Source organism: Colobus angolensis, unplaced genomic scaffold (genome assembly GCF_000951035.1).
Source record: "Colobus angolensis palliatus isolate OR3802 unplaced genomic scaffold, Cang.pa_1.0 Scaffold393, whole genome shotgun sequence".
Taxonomy (NCBI): domain Eukaryota; kingdom Metazoa; phylum Chordata; class Mammalia; order Primates; family Cercopithecidae; genus Colobus; species Colobus angolensis.
Window position 1 is genome coordinate 1660208 of NW_012117299.1, and position 16504 is coordinate 1676711.

The window sequence follows — 16504 nt, forward strand, 5'->3', positions numbered from 1 at the left end:
TTTTCTTTTCTTTTCTTTTCTTTTCTTTTCTTTTTTTCTTTTTTCCAGACCAAAACTTTACATTGCTTTCAACTTATTTTGGCTGCTGGACCAATCTTTTTTTTTAATGTGACACTCTGCTGGGACGGGGTCACAAAGTGGTCTGGGCTTTATATGAATTACATAGGAGTTTAAGATGGAGAAACACTCTCTTCAGTGGATGAGAGTGATATAGAACCATTCATTCTTAAACATTAGGGAGCCTTTATATTTTGGAGTAGGTATCCTGGGCTCACTTCTTCATATACTCCTTTGTCATTGTTGAATTTCTGTTGGAATACTAGGGCTAGATAAAACAGTGAACAGATAAGAAGCTTGTTATAATCTGAAACTGCTGAAGTCCCTCTGGCAATGCTAATAGAGATTAGCCGGGGCTAACCATAGGGACGGCATATGGGCAGAAGATTCTAGGAATCAGGATATTGGGATCAGACAGAGAAAAGATATAGTTAGGAGATCATGACCTAAGTGGGTTAAGAACTGACATTGAGCAGAAGGTGCAAACACCAAGGTCAGTAACTGGAGTGGTAGGAGAATGGCATGAAGATTAAGATCTACAATAAACAGAGGTTGCTTAGGAAACTACATCCACAAACAGTATTGCAAGATCTTCCTTTTGTGTGGAGCCTGAGGGTGGAGCTACTTTCACAAAGGTGTCCTAAAAAGAGGTAAACGACTTTCTTAGCAAGTTCAACTTAGCAACTTAGCAAGTTCAACAAAAGCTTTACAATATCTAGTACCAACTAATTCAAGTGCCTTAGGCTTTCATTAGGTGTATATTTCAATTACTCAGAATTTTGTCTTTAAAATTTATTTCTATTGTCAGGCCAACTTCAGAGTTCTGAATGGTGGCAGCTTTCTATGTAACTTGATCATTATCTCAAAAGATATGATCCTCCTTGTATTGGTCCATTCTCACACTGCTGTAAAGAACCTGAGGCTGGGTAATTTATGAAGAAAAGAGGTTTAATTGACTTACAGTTCCACAGGCTGTACAGGAAGCATGGCTGGAAGGCCTCAGGAAACTTAAAATCATGGCAGAAGGTGAAGAGGTGAAGGGCAAGCAAGCACGTCTTGCCATGGTGGAGCAGGAGGGAGGCAGGGGAAGAGACACACAGAGAGAGAAAGGGAGAGAGAGAAGTGCCACACACTTTTAAACAACTAGGTCTCATCAGGACTCACTTACTATCATGAGAACAGCAAGGAGGAAATCTGCCCCCATGATCCAATCACCTTCCACCAGGCCCCACTTCCAGCACTTGGGATCGCAACTCAACATGAGATTTGGGTGGGGACATAGAGCCAAACCATATCACTCCTTGATCTTGTGGAGCTTATTTTTCATAGAAGACAAGATAATTGTATACACAGTTTTAAAAAGTTTTGGAAAATACTTAAGCCAAATAGGGTTTTCGACATTTGCTTGATTCCTGTTATGTCAGGCCAGTGGGAACAGGTGGATAAAGAGTTTCTACTTCTATTTTTGGTTGCATACACCAGATCACTCTCCTGGCAATCCCTTCTTTTTAGCTTTTATTGATTTTCTCCCCCCTGTGGGCAAAATCAGCTACTTCTTTGTCTGTGTCACCATACGTTGTATGTATGCCCCTCACATTGTTTTAGAATTTGTGTTTATTTCCCTGATATATGCAATGCTTCCAGAAGAGAAACTTGGCTTTATTAATGTTTATAGCCTCACCTTTGGTAAAGTCTGTGGTAACTAGCAAGGATTCATTAAATTTTTGTTGAATTAAATTATATAATCTACTCTCTATGTTACTCTTTAATATCATTACAGTGATAAAGATTTTTGGTGTCCTAGTTCAGGTTTCAAAGGTACTTTCTTCCCAAAAGGCAATTATTTTTGCATACTTTTCTACCATTCTTAGCATAAACCAAATGAATTGAAATTTCAGTACAACTTTTTTACTTAAAAATTAATTTAAAAATAAGCGCTTCATAGGAATCTTGAACAGAATAAAAACTGACTTGAGAAAGGAAAGGAAGTAATAGAGGATGTCCTAAATGTAATAATGGGAAGAATCTTTATTTTATGTTAGATTCTTATAATTCAGGCAGATTGTGCTAATATAAATAAAGTATATGAATAAAGTAATAAACATTTTCTAAGTAAGTGTGTCCCATATGTTCTGCCAAAATCTAAACTATGAAGAGGAAGAACTTGGCTTTCAGTTGTCCCTGCACCTCAAATACAGTACAGCCTCAACTAAAAATGTTCTTTAATGTTGTTCTTTCCTCAGTGAGAGGAGTTTTGCGTCACCAAACTGAAGATCTAGTTTGGAACACCCAAAGTTCAAGTCTTCAGGCAACGCCATCATCTATTCTGGTATGTTTTTATATTTTATGCTAGAACTAGGCCCTCAAGCTTCTCTTCTTTCTTCCCTCACCTGCTTACTTTGGCATTATACATTTCCCAAGCTGTTCTCATTTCAGTGATTCTCTTGCATCATCCCTAGACCATTACTCATAGGTGTCAGCTCATAGGTACCAAGTGTTGGTTCAGAAAATTTAAGCCTTCTGCAGTGGTGAAATAAAGTCTGCATTGCCAAACTCCACACAGGGTAGAAAACTTATTTATGGTTCCTACTTGTTCGGTGATAATTAAGCTATTAAGTGCCCGCTGAGTTGTTCTTTGAGAGTTACCCAGAAATAGATTTTATAGCCAAGATGATAAATTGATGTACTAGGTATAGAGCGTAGATTTTTTGTTTCAATGATTCTAATGAAAAAAAGATTAAACTGCAAAGCACATAGAACAGTGTGTGTACGGAAGGGAGAGAAAGAAGCATATCTGCTAGCTGACGGATGACAGGGACTCTAAATCAGGCCTCCTTGTAACCTGGACTGAAAACATTCCCGCTTGCATAGAAACAGCATGGGGTGAACTTTCCTTTTTGTTCTTACCACCCAGCTGCATCAGGAATTCCTTTTCCCCCTCCAAATCTCCACTTGCCACTTCACCTGTAGGGAGTTATACAGTAGGAAAGAAACAGCATAGTTTAAACAACAATGATAACATCTACAACCACAAACCACTACAGAATTACCTGTCTACAATGAATACAGGAATCTTTTGTTATCACATAGAAAGAGTAAGGGGACTCCCTTCTCATCTACATTCCTTGCTTTTCTTCCCTCTTAAAATTTATTTTCTGTCTCATATCAGCTATTTGAATTACTTGTTTCTCGACTTTAATGGAGCGATGGAAATTCAGAAAGCTTGCCCTTAATTCATGTAACCGTTAATCTCTGCAGCCATTTCTTCTACTAGGTTACAGAGTAACTCATTATTACAATGTAGAATTACTAAAAACAATCTTTTCACTGAGTTACATATTGGACAAAATAGATTAGAAGGGATTTACAGAGAGTACATTCATTTGGTGTGTATTTATTCCTTCACTTATTCATTCATTCAAATATGTTTGTTTTGTGCTTTCTATGTGCCAAGCGCTTGTGAAACTGAGACAAATAAGGTGTGGCTCTGCCTACAAAAATTTCTAGTCTGGTGGTAGTAGACAGATTTCTAAACAAGGTGATGCAGACAGTGTCCCAGAGGTCCATCCAGGGTACAGGGAGCCATGACAGCACCACTACCCTCCGCTTTTAATCACATTCTCTAACCACAGGAGGAGCTTCGTGATGATATTTTAGAATCATATTGTAAAGATGAGAATTTCTATACAAGCCAGAGCGTGTAAACTGGAGACTAGCTGGATCCAACTATAGACATGCAGCTTGGGACCACATTTTAAAAAAATAAGTCAATATTTTAAAACTAGGAGATTTTCACCTAAAAATGCAGATTTCTGGCTTCTTTTGAACACCAGGAAGATCTGCTACTGTTAAGTTCATATTCCCTTGTGGCAGAAAGTGGCTGGAGCTTGGCTGTAGCTGCCCCTTAATGATAGCAAGCACCAGTAGGGCTCACTTGTTCATTTATGTTGCAGTGCTTTCATTTGCATTTATGCCAACTCACTACTTTTTTGAGTAGTGATTACTGTAGGGCATTCATTAACAATTTAAGGAAACATTAGAATGTTAATGGGAGATGATAAGACATGAAAACAAGGAATGATTCATTAGAAATGTCTAGTTATTACTTTCTTTTTAATTTATTCCTTCCCTCCCTTTCTTCATGCCCTTGCCAACTGTTAGCAAGATTTTACTCTACTATAGAAGTGAGGTGGATTTCCCCCCCTAGATTTTATTTTTTAAAATTATTTTATATACAGAGCTGCAATAATCATATTACTAATCATTTTATTGTTTTTATTATTAGTAATAAAGGCTTTATTCAAAGAGTAAAAAAAAAAAGTTATTTTAGAGCTAGGAATGTTGGGAAATGGAATTTGACACCTTTCTGGCACCCTGACATGGAAAATCACTTGTACAGTGTGCTTTCTTTAGGGCTAACAAGTTTTTCAATTGGCAGTAGCAGAAATGAAACTGGCCAATATAATAAAGTTGTCAATATACTACATTGAACTAAAAGAAAGCATAAGTTAAATTTGTTACTATGGGAACATCTATGGATAGAAAAATTAATAAAGGGCTATTCCTGGCATGTATGTGTTAACCTTTCAAAATGTATAAGAAAACTTCATTGCCATGCCAGTTTTTAGGGAATACTTATTTGGAAGGGATGGTCTTTCTTCTTTATTTGAAAAGTCAAATTGTTTACTTTCACATTTTATATTGTCTGTGACTTGACTTTTGAAAAGATTTTATATATTGTTTTACTTTTAATTTTTTATTAAGTGAAAAGGCATTTTGTTTACAGATACACTGAAACAGTATATTACTGCTTGAGGATTTCTTTTTCGTTGAGGATTCAGCTGCTTTCCTAATGTGTGTCAGGTTATGCGCTCCATCTGATAAAACTCAATTTCTTAAACATGGTTTGAAGGGCTTAAGCTATCTCACTTGAGTTTTTTTGTAAAGTACATTTGGAATTTGCAAGAATATATGAGTAACTTTAACACATCTCTGGAAGTAGTTTTATATAATTAAAAGGAATAAAGTTAATTCCCTCTTATGGAATAATCATCATCATTGTAACTACTTTATTGATGAACAGAACTTGGTATTGAGCAAATGGCCTTCCTTTCCCTGACTACAAATGTAATTTTCAGTCCTAGAAAAATAAAGGGGAAGGCTAGAAACTTTTTTTCTGTGTAAACAGCCTCCATATCCCATAGAGCAGATGTCTGAATATTAGGAGATGGCCTCCCACACTCCCTCCATCTGTGTTGACCTGGGTTGTATAAACCTGTGGAATATGTTAACCCAAATGAGCGCATGGACTGCCAAGTCTGTTTACTCTAGTTTCTCCTCTGAGAATCCTTTTACCACTTGGGAATATACACTGGGAGAGACCTCTGGATGAATAGCTGTTAGTGGGAAAAGCACTGGCACTGAGAAATCTAGAGACTTGGCTGCTTCCAGTCTGTTTTTTTTTTCCTCTTTTTTCGTGTGTCCTTGAGCATTTCACTTCTATGATCCTCAGTTCCCTCTCTTTAATAGGCATGGTTATACTACATGTGTTCTTGAGTCCTTCTAAGTGTAAAATGTGATAATTTTGTTATATTCATATACATGTGCATGCTCAGCCCTTCTTCCCAACATAAGATTTTTACAAGCCAAAAGAGGGCCTCATAAAGCACATGAGCCTTTGGCAAGACAAGAGCTGGTGTTTTTACTTAACTTTTTTGCCTTTCACTTTCTGGACTTTAATTTGTTGTCTTCCATTTCTCTGGAAATAAACTCTTGCTCTATCTCTGTTCGTGAGGACTCAGAATAACTTAGACCCTCTAGGCAGAAGTATGAACCAGCTTTATGTCTATTTGGTGCTAAGTTATGTAGGAGCACTCTGCACACAGGTCAGCAATTGCAAGCCACCTCTACTGAATAGAGTCATGTAGGGTTAATTCTACTCCTGGTAATTGCATGGTGTTTTCTGAGACAGTGTATTGCTGTCACCTGGGCTGGAGTGCAGTGGTATGATCATAGCTCACTGAAGACTCAAACTCCTTGGGTTCAAGTGATCCTCCTGCTTCAGCCTCCAGAGTACTACAGGAATGTAATATAGGAGTGCACCAAGGCACATAGTTATTTTTTTTTTTATGTTTTTTGTAGAGACAGAGTCTTACTCTGTTGCCCAGACTTACATGCTCTTAAAGTTTACTAGAAAAATGCCAGAAGTCATCTCTCCAATTAGATCTTCTTTTTCTTTTTTTGTCCTGAATCATGAAACATGTCTTCTTATCCTCAGGTGCACTTCTGTTAGGAGATTCCCCAAGAGGGAATTTTGTGTCCTGAGATCTTTCTTTCTCTATAGGTTGTTTTGCAATTGTATCTAGTCATTTGATGATGGCTTCTGGCTTCCTCTTTCTTTACAGATGTTTTGCTTTTTCTCTCATACATTTCACTTCAACAGATTCAGGAGATTTGGTTATTAGACTCCAGTCTAATTCCTAGATATATCTTGCTTCTATTTCCTTTCTATTTTTTTTAGCCAAAGCTACATTGCCAAAAATGTTGGCTAACATTGCATCATATACTTTTTATCACTCTCCTTTTTCCTTTCCAGATTTTTATTTTCTGACTAAATTTACATTTAGCCAGAATGATATCATTTTTGGTTCATGTTGTTGTTTTAAGTGATTCTCATTCCTTATTTGCTGGGCATTTATATTTCATTTTGGATTGTCTAATGACTTTTTGACAGAAATGACTTAAACTTTAATGGATTTTTAAATGAAGTATATTATAAAATGATGGCACCTTTGCATAATATCACTCATCCAGGTTCTCAGCAGTAACAGAATCATCTAGAAGAATCTACTAATGGAGATGTGCATAGGGTTAAGGGAGCATAAAAAGAATGTTGAGGTATGCAGAGACTAACAACAGTGGGAAGCAATTACCACTACCATCCATTGGATTACAGAGGAAGGGGAGGAAGTGCTGTTACCAGAGCCCATTGACAGCTGGAGCTGTAATTGTGGAGGGAGAAGCACAGCTAGGCTAGACACATAGTACTGAGACTTGGAGGAAGCAGGGAAGAAATACCTTGACCTCTCTTCCCCCTGTCCTTTGATCTGCTTATGCTTCCCGTTGGCCAAACTCAAACAGAAAACAAATGCAAGGTAGCATTTGCAAGGGTGGTACAGATCACAGGGGTCAGCCTCCTAGGGCAGAGGGCAGGAAGATAAGGATCTGAAGTGGTGGTGACAAATACAGAAGAATCAGCATGGTGACCCACTTAATATAGGAACCAATGAAAACAACATGGACAAGGCAGGCAGTGATGTTGTAACTGAGTTGCACAAAAGAAAATAAGATTTTCTTTTTAAACTAAAGTGCTTTTAGTTTAAAGATGGTAGATGAAACTGGGTAACCCTCTATAGAGCTAATGACCTTCTGTTATTACCATCTTTCCTGTGCATTTGTCACTAGGGGAAGGGACAAAGTAGGACATGTCTGGTGGTTTCTTGCCTCATGGTCCCCCATCTGTGACTGGGAGAGTGTATAGTTCAAAGCCTTCTCACACAGCTCTTTGACAGAGAGACAGGGGCACTGTGAAGACAAAGCATAAAAGACTAATTAGGCCTTGTGTAATAGTCTGTTTTCATACTGCTGATAAAGACATACCTGAGACTGGGCAATTTACAGAAGAAAGAGGTTTAATGGACTTACAGCTCCACATGGCTTGGGAGGCCTCACAATTATGGCAGAAGGTGAAAGGCACATGTCACATGGTGGTAGACAAGAGCCGAGAGCTTGTGCAGGGAAAATCCCCTTTATAAAACCATCATATCTCATGAGACTTATTCACTATCACGAGAACAGCACAGGAAAGACCTGCCCCCATGATTCAATCACCTCCCACCAGGTCCCTCCCACAACATGTGGAAATTCCAGATGAGATTTGGGTGGGGACACAGCCAAACCATATCACCTTGTTTTGGGTTAGCTGTCTTCATAGGCCAGTATGTTCTGTTTTATTTCATGGCCATAGACCGAACTCTAGTTAGCCACCCTAAAATTGCGTGCTTTGTTCAAAAAGCATATTAGGGTTGAGACTGTCAGTGCAAATTTACTATTGCTGATAGGAGTCTCCTGGAGTGGGGGGAGGAGGTTAGATTCAGCATTTCTTATTCCTAGTTTTCATTTTGTTCATAGGTATAACATGAATTCTAGTCTTTTGACAGACTTACAAATATGGGAAATTTCTTAAAGGTTCCAGTTGATAAGAAATAAAATCATTCAGCAACTGAAAAAGTGTATTAGAAACACAGGCTGGAATATTATGCCCAGAACATGATCCAGCCATTTCCTCTACTAGAGAACTTTTACAAGTACCCATGTCTAGGTTCTCCTCCCAGACCAATTAAGTTAACATTTCTGAGCGTCAGGCCTGGGAATTGGTGTTTTTCAAAAGCTTCCATGTGATTCAAATACCATTTTTTTTTTGAGACGGAGTTTTGCTCTCGTTGCCCAGGCTGGAGTGCAATGGTGCGATCTTGGCTCACCGCAACCTCTGCCTCCCAGGTTCAAGTGATTCTCCTGCCTCAGCCTCACGAGTAGCTGGGATTACAGGCATGTGCCACCACACCCACCTAATTTTGTATTTTTAGCGGAGATGGGGTTTCTCCATGTTGGTCATGGCTGGCCTCGAACTCCTCACCTTGGGTGATCCATCTGTCTTGGCCTCCCAAAGTGCTGGGATTAAAGGCGTGAGCCACCGCACCCGACCTCAAATACCTTCTTAGGACTGAAAAGGATTGTTCTTTTCTCTTTTCCTTTTTCAGTTTTCATACATCCAGGAAATATTTTATGAGTTTTTTCCATGTGGATTGTACTTCTCTATCTTTGTTATTAAGAATCCAGAATAAATTATATAAACTCCTGCCAAATACCATGGCCATTTTACCTCTTAGCAGTATTGTTAAACTTTTTTTTTTTTTTTGAGACAACGTCTTGCTCTATAGCCCAGGCTGTAGTGCAGTGGGTTGATCATAGCTTATGGTAGTCTTGAATTCCCAGGATCAAGTGATCCTCCTCCCTCAGCCTCCCAAGTAGCTAGAACTCCAGGTGTGTGCCACCATGCCTGGCTAAGCTAATTTTTTGTTGTTGTTGAGATGGGGTCTTGTTATATTACCCAGACTGGACTCCTGGCCTCAAGCGATCCTCCTGGTTCAGCTTCCCAAAGTGCTGGGATTATAGACGTGAGCCACTGTGGCTGGCTGATTATTGTACATTTACATAGACAGTTCTTCATAAAATTAAATAATTAACATGTTCAAGGTTTGTGTTTCTGTATACTTCTCCATTTCTGAACTACATTTTAAGATAAGATTAGTAGTACATTAGTAAAACATCACTAGAAGAGGAAATTGTTTATGTTTCATAAGTGTGATACCATTTTACAGGAGTGGCTATTCATTTGAGGTAACCAGACTACATTTTGTTGTGGTGACATTTCTGACCAAACTAGAGGGCCTTCATTAACTAATTATCTTTTCAGAACGATGAATAAAATTGCCAGTTGTTCTTTCCTGCTGTGGGCAATGTACTTAGATCTTTGCCAACAAGTTACAGATAACAGTAACTTCTATGTATTTAAAGTCATTTAAGCTAAAAACATCTAAAGAAAATGAACCATCTAAAGAAAAAAAAACATTTTCTCTCACAAATTCACTTTGTCTGAGGGCTTTAAAATATGTTACCTCCTCTGTCCTTGCTTTTCAGGTGAGAGAGGTAAAAACCTTGATATAGTTTTTCTCTAGATATTGGAATTTGACTATAAATCTGTTTGATTCTGGAGCCCATGTCTCCCCCTACTCCCAATACTATTAATATACTGCCTCCTTGTCCCTAGAAAATCTGGGAATATAGACAGATAGGTGGTATTTAAAATCACTTTTTATATGTTTCTTTTATCTATGATATGATTTAGCCTTTTTTTCCCCCCAGGATAATACCTTTCAAGCTGCGTGGCCCTCAGCAGATGAATCCACCACCAGCAGTATTCCACCACTTGATTTCAGCTCTGGTCCTCCCTCAGCCACTGGCAGGGAACTCTGGTCAGAAAGTCCTTTGGGTGATTTAGTGTCTACACACAAATTAGCCTTTCCCTCGAAGATGGGCCTCAGTTCTTCCCCAGAGGTTTTAGAGGTTAGCAGCTTGACTCTTCATTCTGTCACCCCGGCAGTGCTTCAGACTGGCTTGCCTGTGGCTTCTGAGGAAAGGACTTCTGGATCTCACTTGGTAGAAGATGGTGAGAAACTTTAATCGCTTTTCATACTTCTTGTTGTATTTAATGACAGGGTTTTTAAAGAGAGGAAGAGACTATGGCTATGAAAAAAACATGGTAGTATTCATTAGGGGTAAAATGTCTTGGTAAAATTATTTGTGAGAGGAAACAATCAAATTTAATTTGTTGGAATGGAGAGTCCAAATAGGTAAATAATAAGAAATAAACTTGGGGAGCTGGGGTGGGGATCAATTAGCAGATATTTTGAAGGTCATATCGAAGGGTGTATAGTTTAGTTAAATTACTGCTACTACTATTAAATAACCACTTTACTTAAATATTGGAGTAATAAATAGTGTCAAAGAAGATTATTCAACTAGGTTATAATACAATTAGTTGTGGGGGCCAAGTCTAAAGATTCTTGCTTGTAGTAATATTGTGAAGGGAGGAAAGTAAATCATGGCAGCCACAGCAGAGACAAAGAAGTGAAAATGAAATAGATGATCTAGATGTTGTGGAGGAAAGGAAAAATAAATGTGACTTAGAAATGGAGTTTACATGTGAAATGAGGAAGATGAGCAAATATATAAATAATGAGTTCAGGATTGTGAATATTGGGTGAATCTGAAGGATGATAGACAATAAACATAACAAGAAAACTGAGAATTCAAAGAGAAACACAATGTTCAGGGAGTTTTCCTCCTAAATGACTGCTGGATTTAGTATTTGTTGTCAAAATTACTACTAGCAGTTCTTTATTTTCATGGAATTAAAAAAAAACAAGTGTTTGAAGATTATTTCAATAGTCAAGGTCTTGTCATCCTCAAGAAGGAGATAATATTCACGAGTTACTGTCCCATATTACAAACATGTTATCAGATCTTCCTTTTGTTTGCTAGATATAGAAAAACAAAAGTCAACAATTGCCCCTGTTAACTTCACAGGGAAAAAATAGGAAACTAATTTTATTAGAAGAACTAGGAATATATTTTGGCAACTCTATAGATTAATTAATGGAAAACTTTATTTTTAGGATTAGCCAATGTTGAAGAGTCAGAAGATTTTCTTTCTATTGATTCATTGCCTTCAAGTTCATTCACTCAACCTGTGCCAAAAGAAACAATACCATCCATGGAAGACTCTGCTGTGTCCTTAACATCTTCACCATATCTGACCTCTTCTGTACCTTTTGACTCGGACTCCTTGACCTCCAAAGTCAAAGATCAATTAAAAGTGAGCCCTTTCCTGCCAGACGCATCCATGGAAAAAGAGTTAATACTTGACAGTGGTTTAGGTTCAGGATCAGGGCAAAAAGTAGATCTGATTACTTGGCCATGGAGTGAGACTTCATCAGAGAAGAGCACTGAACCGCTGTCCAAGCCATGGCTTGAAGATGACGATTCACTTTTGCCAGCTGAGATTGAAGACGAAAAGCTAGTTTTAGTTGACAAAATGGATTCCACAGACCAAATTAGTAAGCACTCAAAATACGAACATGATGATAGATCCACACACTTCCCAGAGGAAGAGCCTCTTAGTGGGCCTGCTGTGCCCATCTTCGCAGATACTGCAACTGAATCTGCATCTCTAACCCTCCCCAAGCACATATCAGAAGTACCTGGTGTCGATGATTACTCAGTTACTAAAGCACCTCTTATACTGACATCTGTAGCAATCTCTGCCTCTACTGAAATATCAGATCAGGCAGATGCCATCCTAAGGGAGGATATGGAACAAACTACTGAGTCATCCAACTATGAATGGTTTGACAGCGAGGTTTCAATGGTAAAGCCAGATATGCAACCTTTGTGGACTATATTGCCAGACTCAGAGAGAGTTTCGACAAGAACTTCTTCCCTAGAGAAACTGTCCAGAGACACGTTGGCAAGTACACCACAGAGTACTGACAGACTCTGGTGGAAAGCTTCTGTGACACAGTCTACCAAATTGCCTCCAACCACAATCTCCACCCTGCCAGAGGAGGAAGTAATTATGGGTGTACAGGATATTTCATTAGAACTGGACCGGATAGGCACAGATTACTATCAGCCCGAGCTAGTCCAAGAGCAAAATGGCAAGGTTGGTAGTTATGTGGAAATGTCTACCAGTGTTCACTCCACAGAGATGGTTAGTGTGGCTTGGCCCACAGAAGGAGGAGATGACTTGAGTTATACCCAGACTTCAGGAGCTTTGGTGGTTTTCTTCAGCCTCCGAGTGACTAACATGATGTTTTCAGAAGATCTGTTTAATAAGAACTCTTTGGAGTATAAAGCCCTGGAGCAAAGATTCTTAGAACTGGTAAGCACAAAAAGTGAAACATGGGCGCTAGTGAATAATCATGTATGACCCACTCCTTCTCCCCTCTAGCACACAAGGTCTGAGCCAGGGAAAGTGTGATCTGCTGTGAACATTCATTTCCTAGCATTCACCAATAGTATCGTGGCCTAGGGTTGGAAAGAAAACAGTAAGACATATAAGAAATGGAAAACACAAAAGTGGCCTGAGAGTGATGTGATAATTTACAGGGAAGATTGTTTTCATGAATTATGGGACTACAATAAGTTTGACATTTCTTTTCACATTTTATTGTGAAGCTAAAGTTTTGTGGGTACCTGTGTCACCTTCACTGTTGGGATCCTTCAGTGAAACAGAATAAACTCTCTGAGTGTCTAAAACTATGTATGAATTCCGTGGGATTCCTAAATATCACTATGAAAATCGCATAGCATTTCTAGTTTATACTGTCAAATCATTCCTAATTTGTACTTTTGTTAATTAACAGTTTAAATGTAGATAAAATACAATTAGGAAAAGTAAGACAGGGTCTTACCAGTGTTTTTGTTTTGTTTTGTTTGGGTATGTATTGAACAGAATGTGAAACGCTGTCAATAAACTTACCACTTTTTGTGTATTGTAGCTGGTTCCCTATCTCCAGTCAAATCTCACGGGATTCCAGAACTTAGAAATCCTCAACTTCAGAAACGGCAGCATTGTGGTGAACAGCCGAATGAAGTTTGCCAATTCTGTCCCTCCTAATGTCAACAATGCGGTGTACATGATTCTGGAAGACTTTTGTACCGCTGCCTACAATACCATGAACTTGGCTATTGATAAATACTCTCTTGATGTGGAATCAGGTATGATATTGCCTAGCATGGTGGTTTCTTAGTAGAATCCCGTGATTATTCTTGTGTGTTTTCTTCCTCATTGCATTAAGGTGAATCCAATACTCGCAGGAAAAAAGAGTACTATGTCAGACAAATCTTCCACATCTTGATAACTAGTAAAATATTTCTCCCAAGAACATCAACATCACTCCCTTTTCAAAACATCCTCCAAACATTTTACTTTACTATTCCACCTCCATTCCCTTTTCTACCCACTGCGTCTGGCTTTTGTTTTTATTTAACTACTGGATCTGTTCTTGCTATGCCTTCACGTTGTCACCTGCAAGGTTTGGGCCTTCTTCCCTTTAAGCTTTTGCATCCATTTCCATTGTCTTAAGCCTTATATAAATGTCAGTAACTCTCCACATTATTTTTAATGCAGATCAAACATCTCTCATAACCTCCAGAATCAATATCTACTTACTTGACAGTCTCCACTTGGATGTATTCTGTGTATATCAAATTTAAGATAGCTGTGAGTGAGCTCTTCTTTTCCAGATCTCACCACTCTCCAGCTGTATCTACTATTTCTCTCAGCTTCTCTATCTCTCTCCATAAATGTAAGCTTTATCTACTCACCTACCTAAGCTGGAAACCCGAGAAAATTTCTTTTCTTTTTTTTTTTTTTTTTGAGGTGGTGTTTCGCTCTTGTTGCCCAGGCTGGAGTGCAATGACGCGACCAACCTCTGCCTCCCGGGTTCAAGCAATTCTCCTGCCTCAGCCTCCCAAGTAGCTGGGATTACAGGCACCTGCTACCACGGCTGGCTAATTTTTGTATTTTTAGTACAGACGGGGTTTCACTATGTTGGCCAGGATGCTCTCGAACTCCTGACCTCAGGTGATCCACCCGCCTCAGCCTGAAACCCGAGAAAATTTCTTTTCTTTTTTTTTTTTTTTTTGAGGTGGTGTTTCGCTCTTGTTGCCCAGGCTGGAGTGCAATGACGCGACCTCGGCTCATTGCAACCTCTGCCTCCTGGGCTCAAGCAATTCTCCTGCCTCAGCCTCCTGAGTAGCTTGGATTACAGGCACCTGCTACCACACCTGGCTCATTTTTTGTATTTTTAGTAGAAACGGGGTTTCTCCATGTTAGCTAGGTTGGTCTTGAATTCAGGTGATCCACCTGCCTCGGCCCCCCAAAGTGCTGGGATTACAGATGTGAGCCACCGCACCTGGCCAGAGAAGTCGTCCTTCATACCTCAATTCCTAACACCTGGAACTTTTAGTCACTCACCAAACTTATATTCTAAGAATATCTCAAATTCATGCTCTTTTCTCTATCTCCATTGCTACGACTCCATCCAAATCACCATGATCTCTCCTTTGGACCAGTTTCCCCACATCCTCTCATGCTCCTCCTCCTATCCATCCTCCATATAGCAGCCCTGGTACTCTTGAAGGGCTGTCTGGTTCAGTAGCCAAAAGGCTTTGTCCCCATTTTATTCCCTGATATCCAGTGAAACTAACCTCTGCTCAACATGTTCTAGTCAAACCAGCTTGTTTTTTGTTACTCAGATACAAAACCTTCTTCTTGCCTTAAAGCCTTTGCACACACTGTCCACTTTTGCCTTCTTACTGACTCCTGCTCACCCATGTGCCTCAGTTCGAATGTCACTTCCTCAGGACTTTTCATTGACTCACCTGTGGTCTAGACTGAGTCTTTCCTGTCAGTTTTTACATTAATAGTACAATGTTCTTTCCTCTAGAGAGTTATCATCATTGTAACAATGTTAATTTATGTGCGTAGTTGCTTAATGGCTATTTTTTCCAGATGAGCTTTTTACAAGAACTGAGAATATGTTTGTTTTATTAACTACTTTTTAGCCAGAACTTAGCATAGTGTCTTGAACACAGAAGGTACTCAAAAATACTGTGAATGAATGAAATGAATCATTGCTTTTATTTTGAAGCCTTGGATGCAGAGAACACTGTTGAAGTGTGAACTTTTGTTCTTCCTTCCCTTCTACATACCAGAGGACAGAGGTTTTGAGGAGTAAGAAGGAATGTCTGGTTTGGTATTTCTCCAGTGCCTTTTGATCTCAAACTGGTTTGAAAGTCAGCCCTATTCTTTAGGAAAGAAGTGAACTTTCTTTTGAAATCTTTAAGAATCATTACTCATTGAAAGTGAAGAAAATGGTCTCATGAATCCTTCATATGCAAATCTCTTGCCAATTGAGTTCTCTAAGGCCATTTGCACATTCTTTGGTATAGTGGAAGAGGCAATTAATTATAATTTGTAAGGAATGATTTCTTGCTTCTGCTTTACCATTTATTATTTGTGTGACCCAAGATGGGCTTCCCTGACCCTTAGTTCCTCATATATTAAATGGGGGTAATATTGCCTGGCCTCTGTATTTTATGAGACTATTCTAAGCATTAAACAAGTAATATATATAAAGCATTTGACTAACTATACAAATGCAAACAGTTATGATTTATAAAACTTTTGCAAAAGTCAATCTACTTCTTTTTAAACAGAATTACAGGCCTGGTTCTGTGGCTCACACTCATAATCCCAATACTTTAGGAGGCTGAGGCAGAGGGATTGCTTGAGGCCATGAGTTTGAGACCAGCCTAAACAACATAGTGAGTCTCTATCTCTACAAAAAAACTTAAAAATTAGCTGGGCATTGTGACATGTGCCTGTAGTTCCAGCTACTTGGGAGACTGAGATGGGAAGATTGCTGGAGCCTAGGAGGTTGAGATTACAATGAACTATGATCACACAACTACACTCTAGCCTGGGCAACATAGTGAGAACCTGTCTCTAAAAAAAATAAAAAATGAAGAGAATTACAATAAATACATTTACTTCAGTTTTTTTTTTTCATTATTATACGTTAAGTTCTGGAATACATGTATAGAACGTGCAGATCTGTTACATAGGTATACACGTGCCATGGTGGTTTGCTGCACCCATCAACCTGTCATCTACATTAGCTATATCTCCTAATGCTATCCCTTACCTAGCACCCCACCCCTGACAGGCCCCCGTGTGTGATGTTTCCCTCCCTGTGTC

The 16504-nt window shown here is 38.9% G+C and overlaps 1 protein-coding gene across 1 annotated transcript in view; it reads left to right on the forward strand.

Annotated features, from left to right (window-relative positions):
* Window positions 1-16504, forward strand: part of IMPG2 (interphotoreceptor matrix proteoglycan 2) — a 98889-nt gene that overhangs the window by 68985 nt on the left and 13400 nt on the right. The window contains exons 11-14 of the mRNA XM_011955046.1: window positions 2301-2386; window positions 10042-10345; window positions 11355-12619; window positions 13239-13458. Of these exons, the coding sequence (XP_011810436.1) occupies window positions 2301-2386; window positions 10042-10345; window positions 11355-12619; window positions 13239-13458 (1875 nt within the window). The remainder of the gene's footprint in view (window positions 1-2300; window positions 2387-10041; window positions 10346-11354; window positions 12620-13238; window positions 13459-16504) is intronic.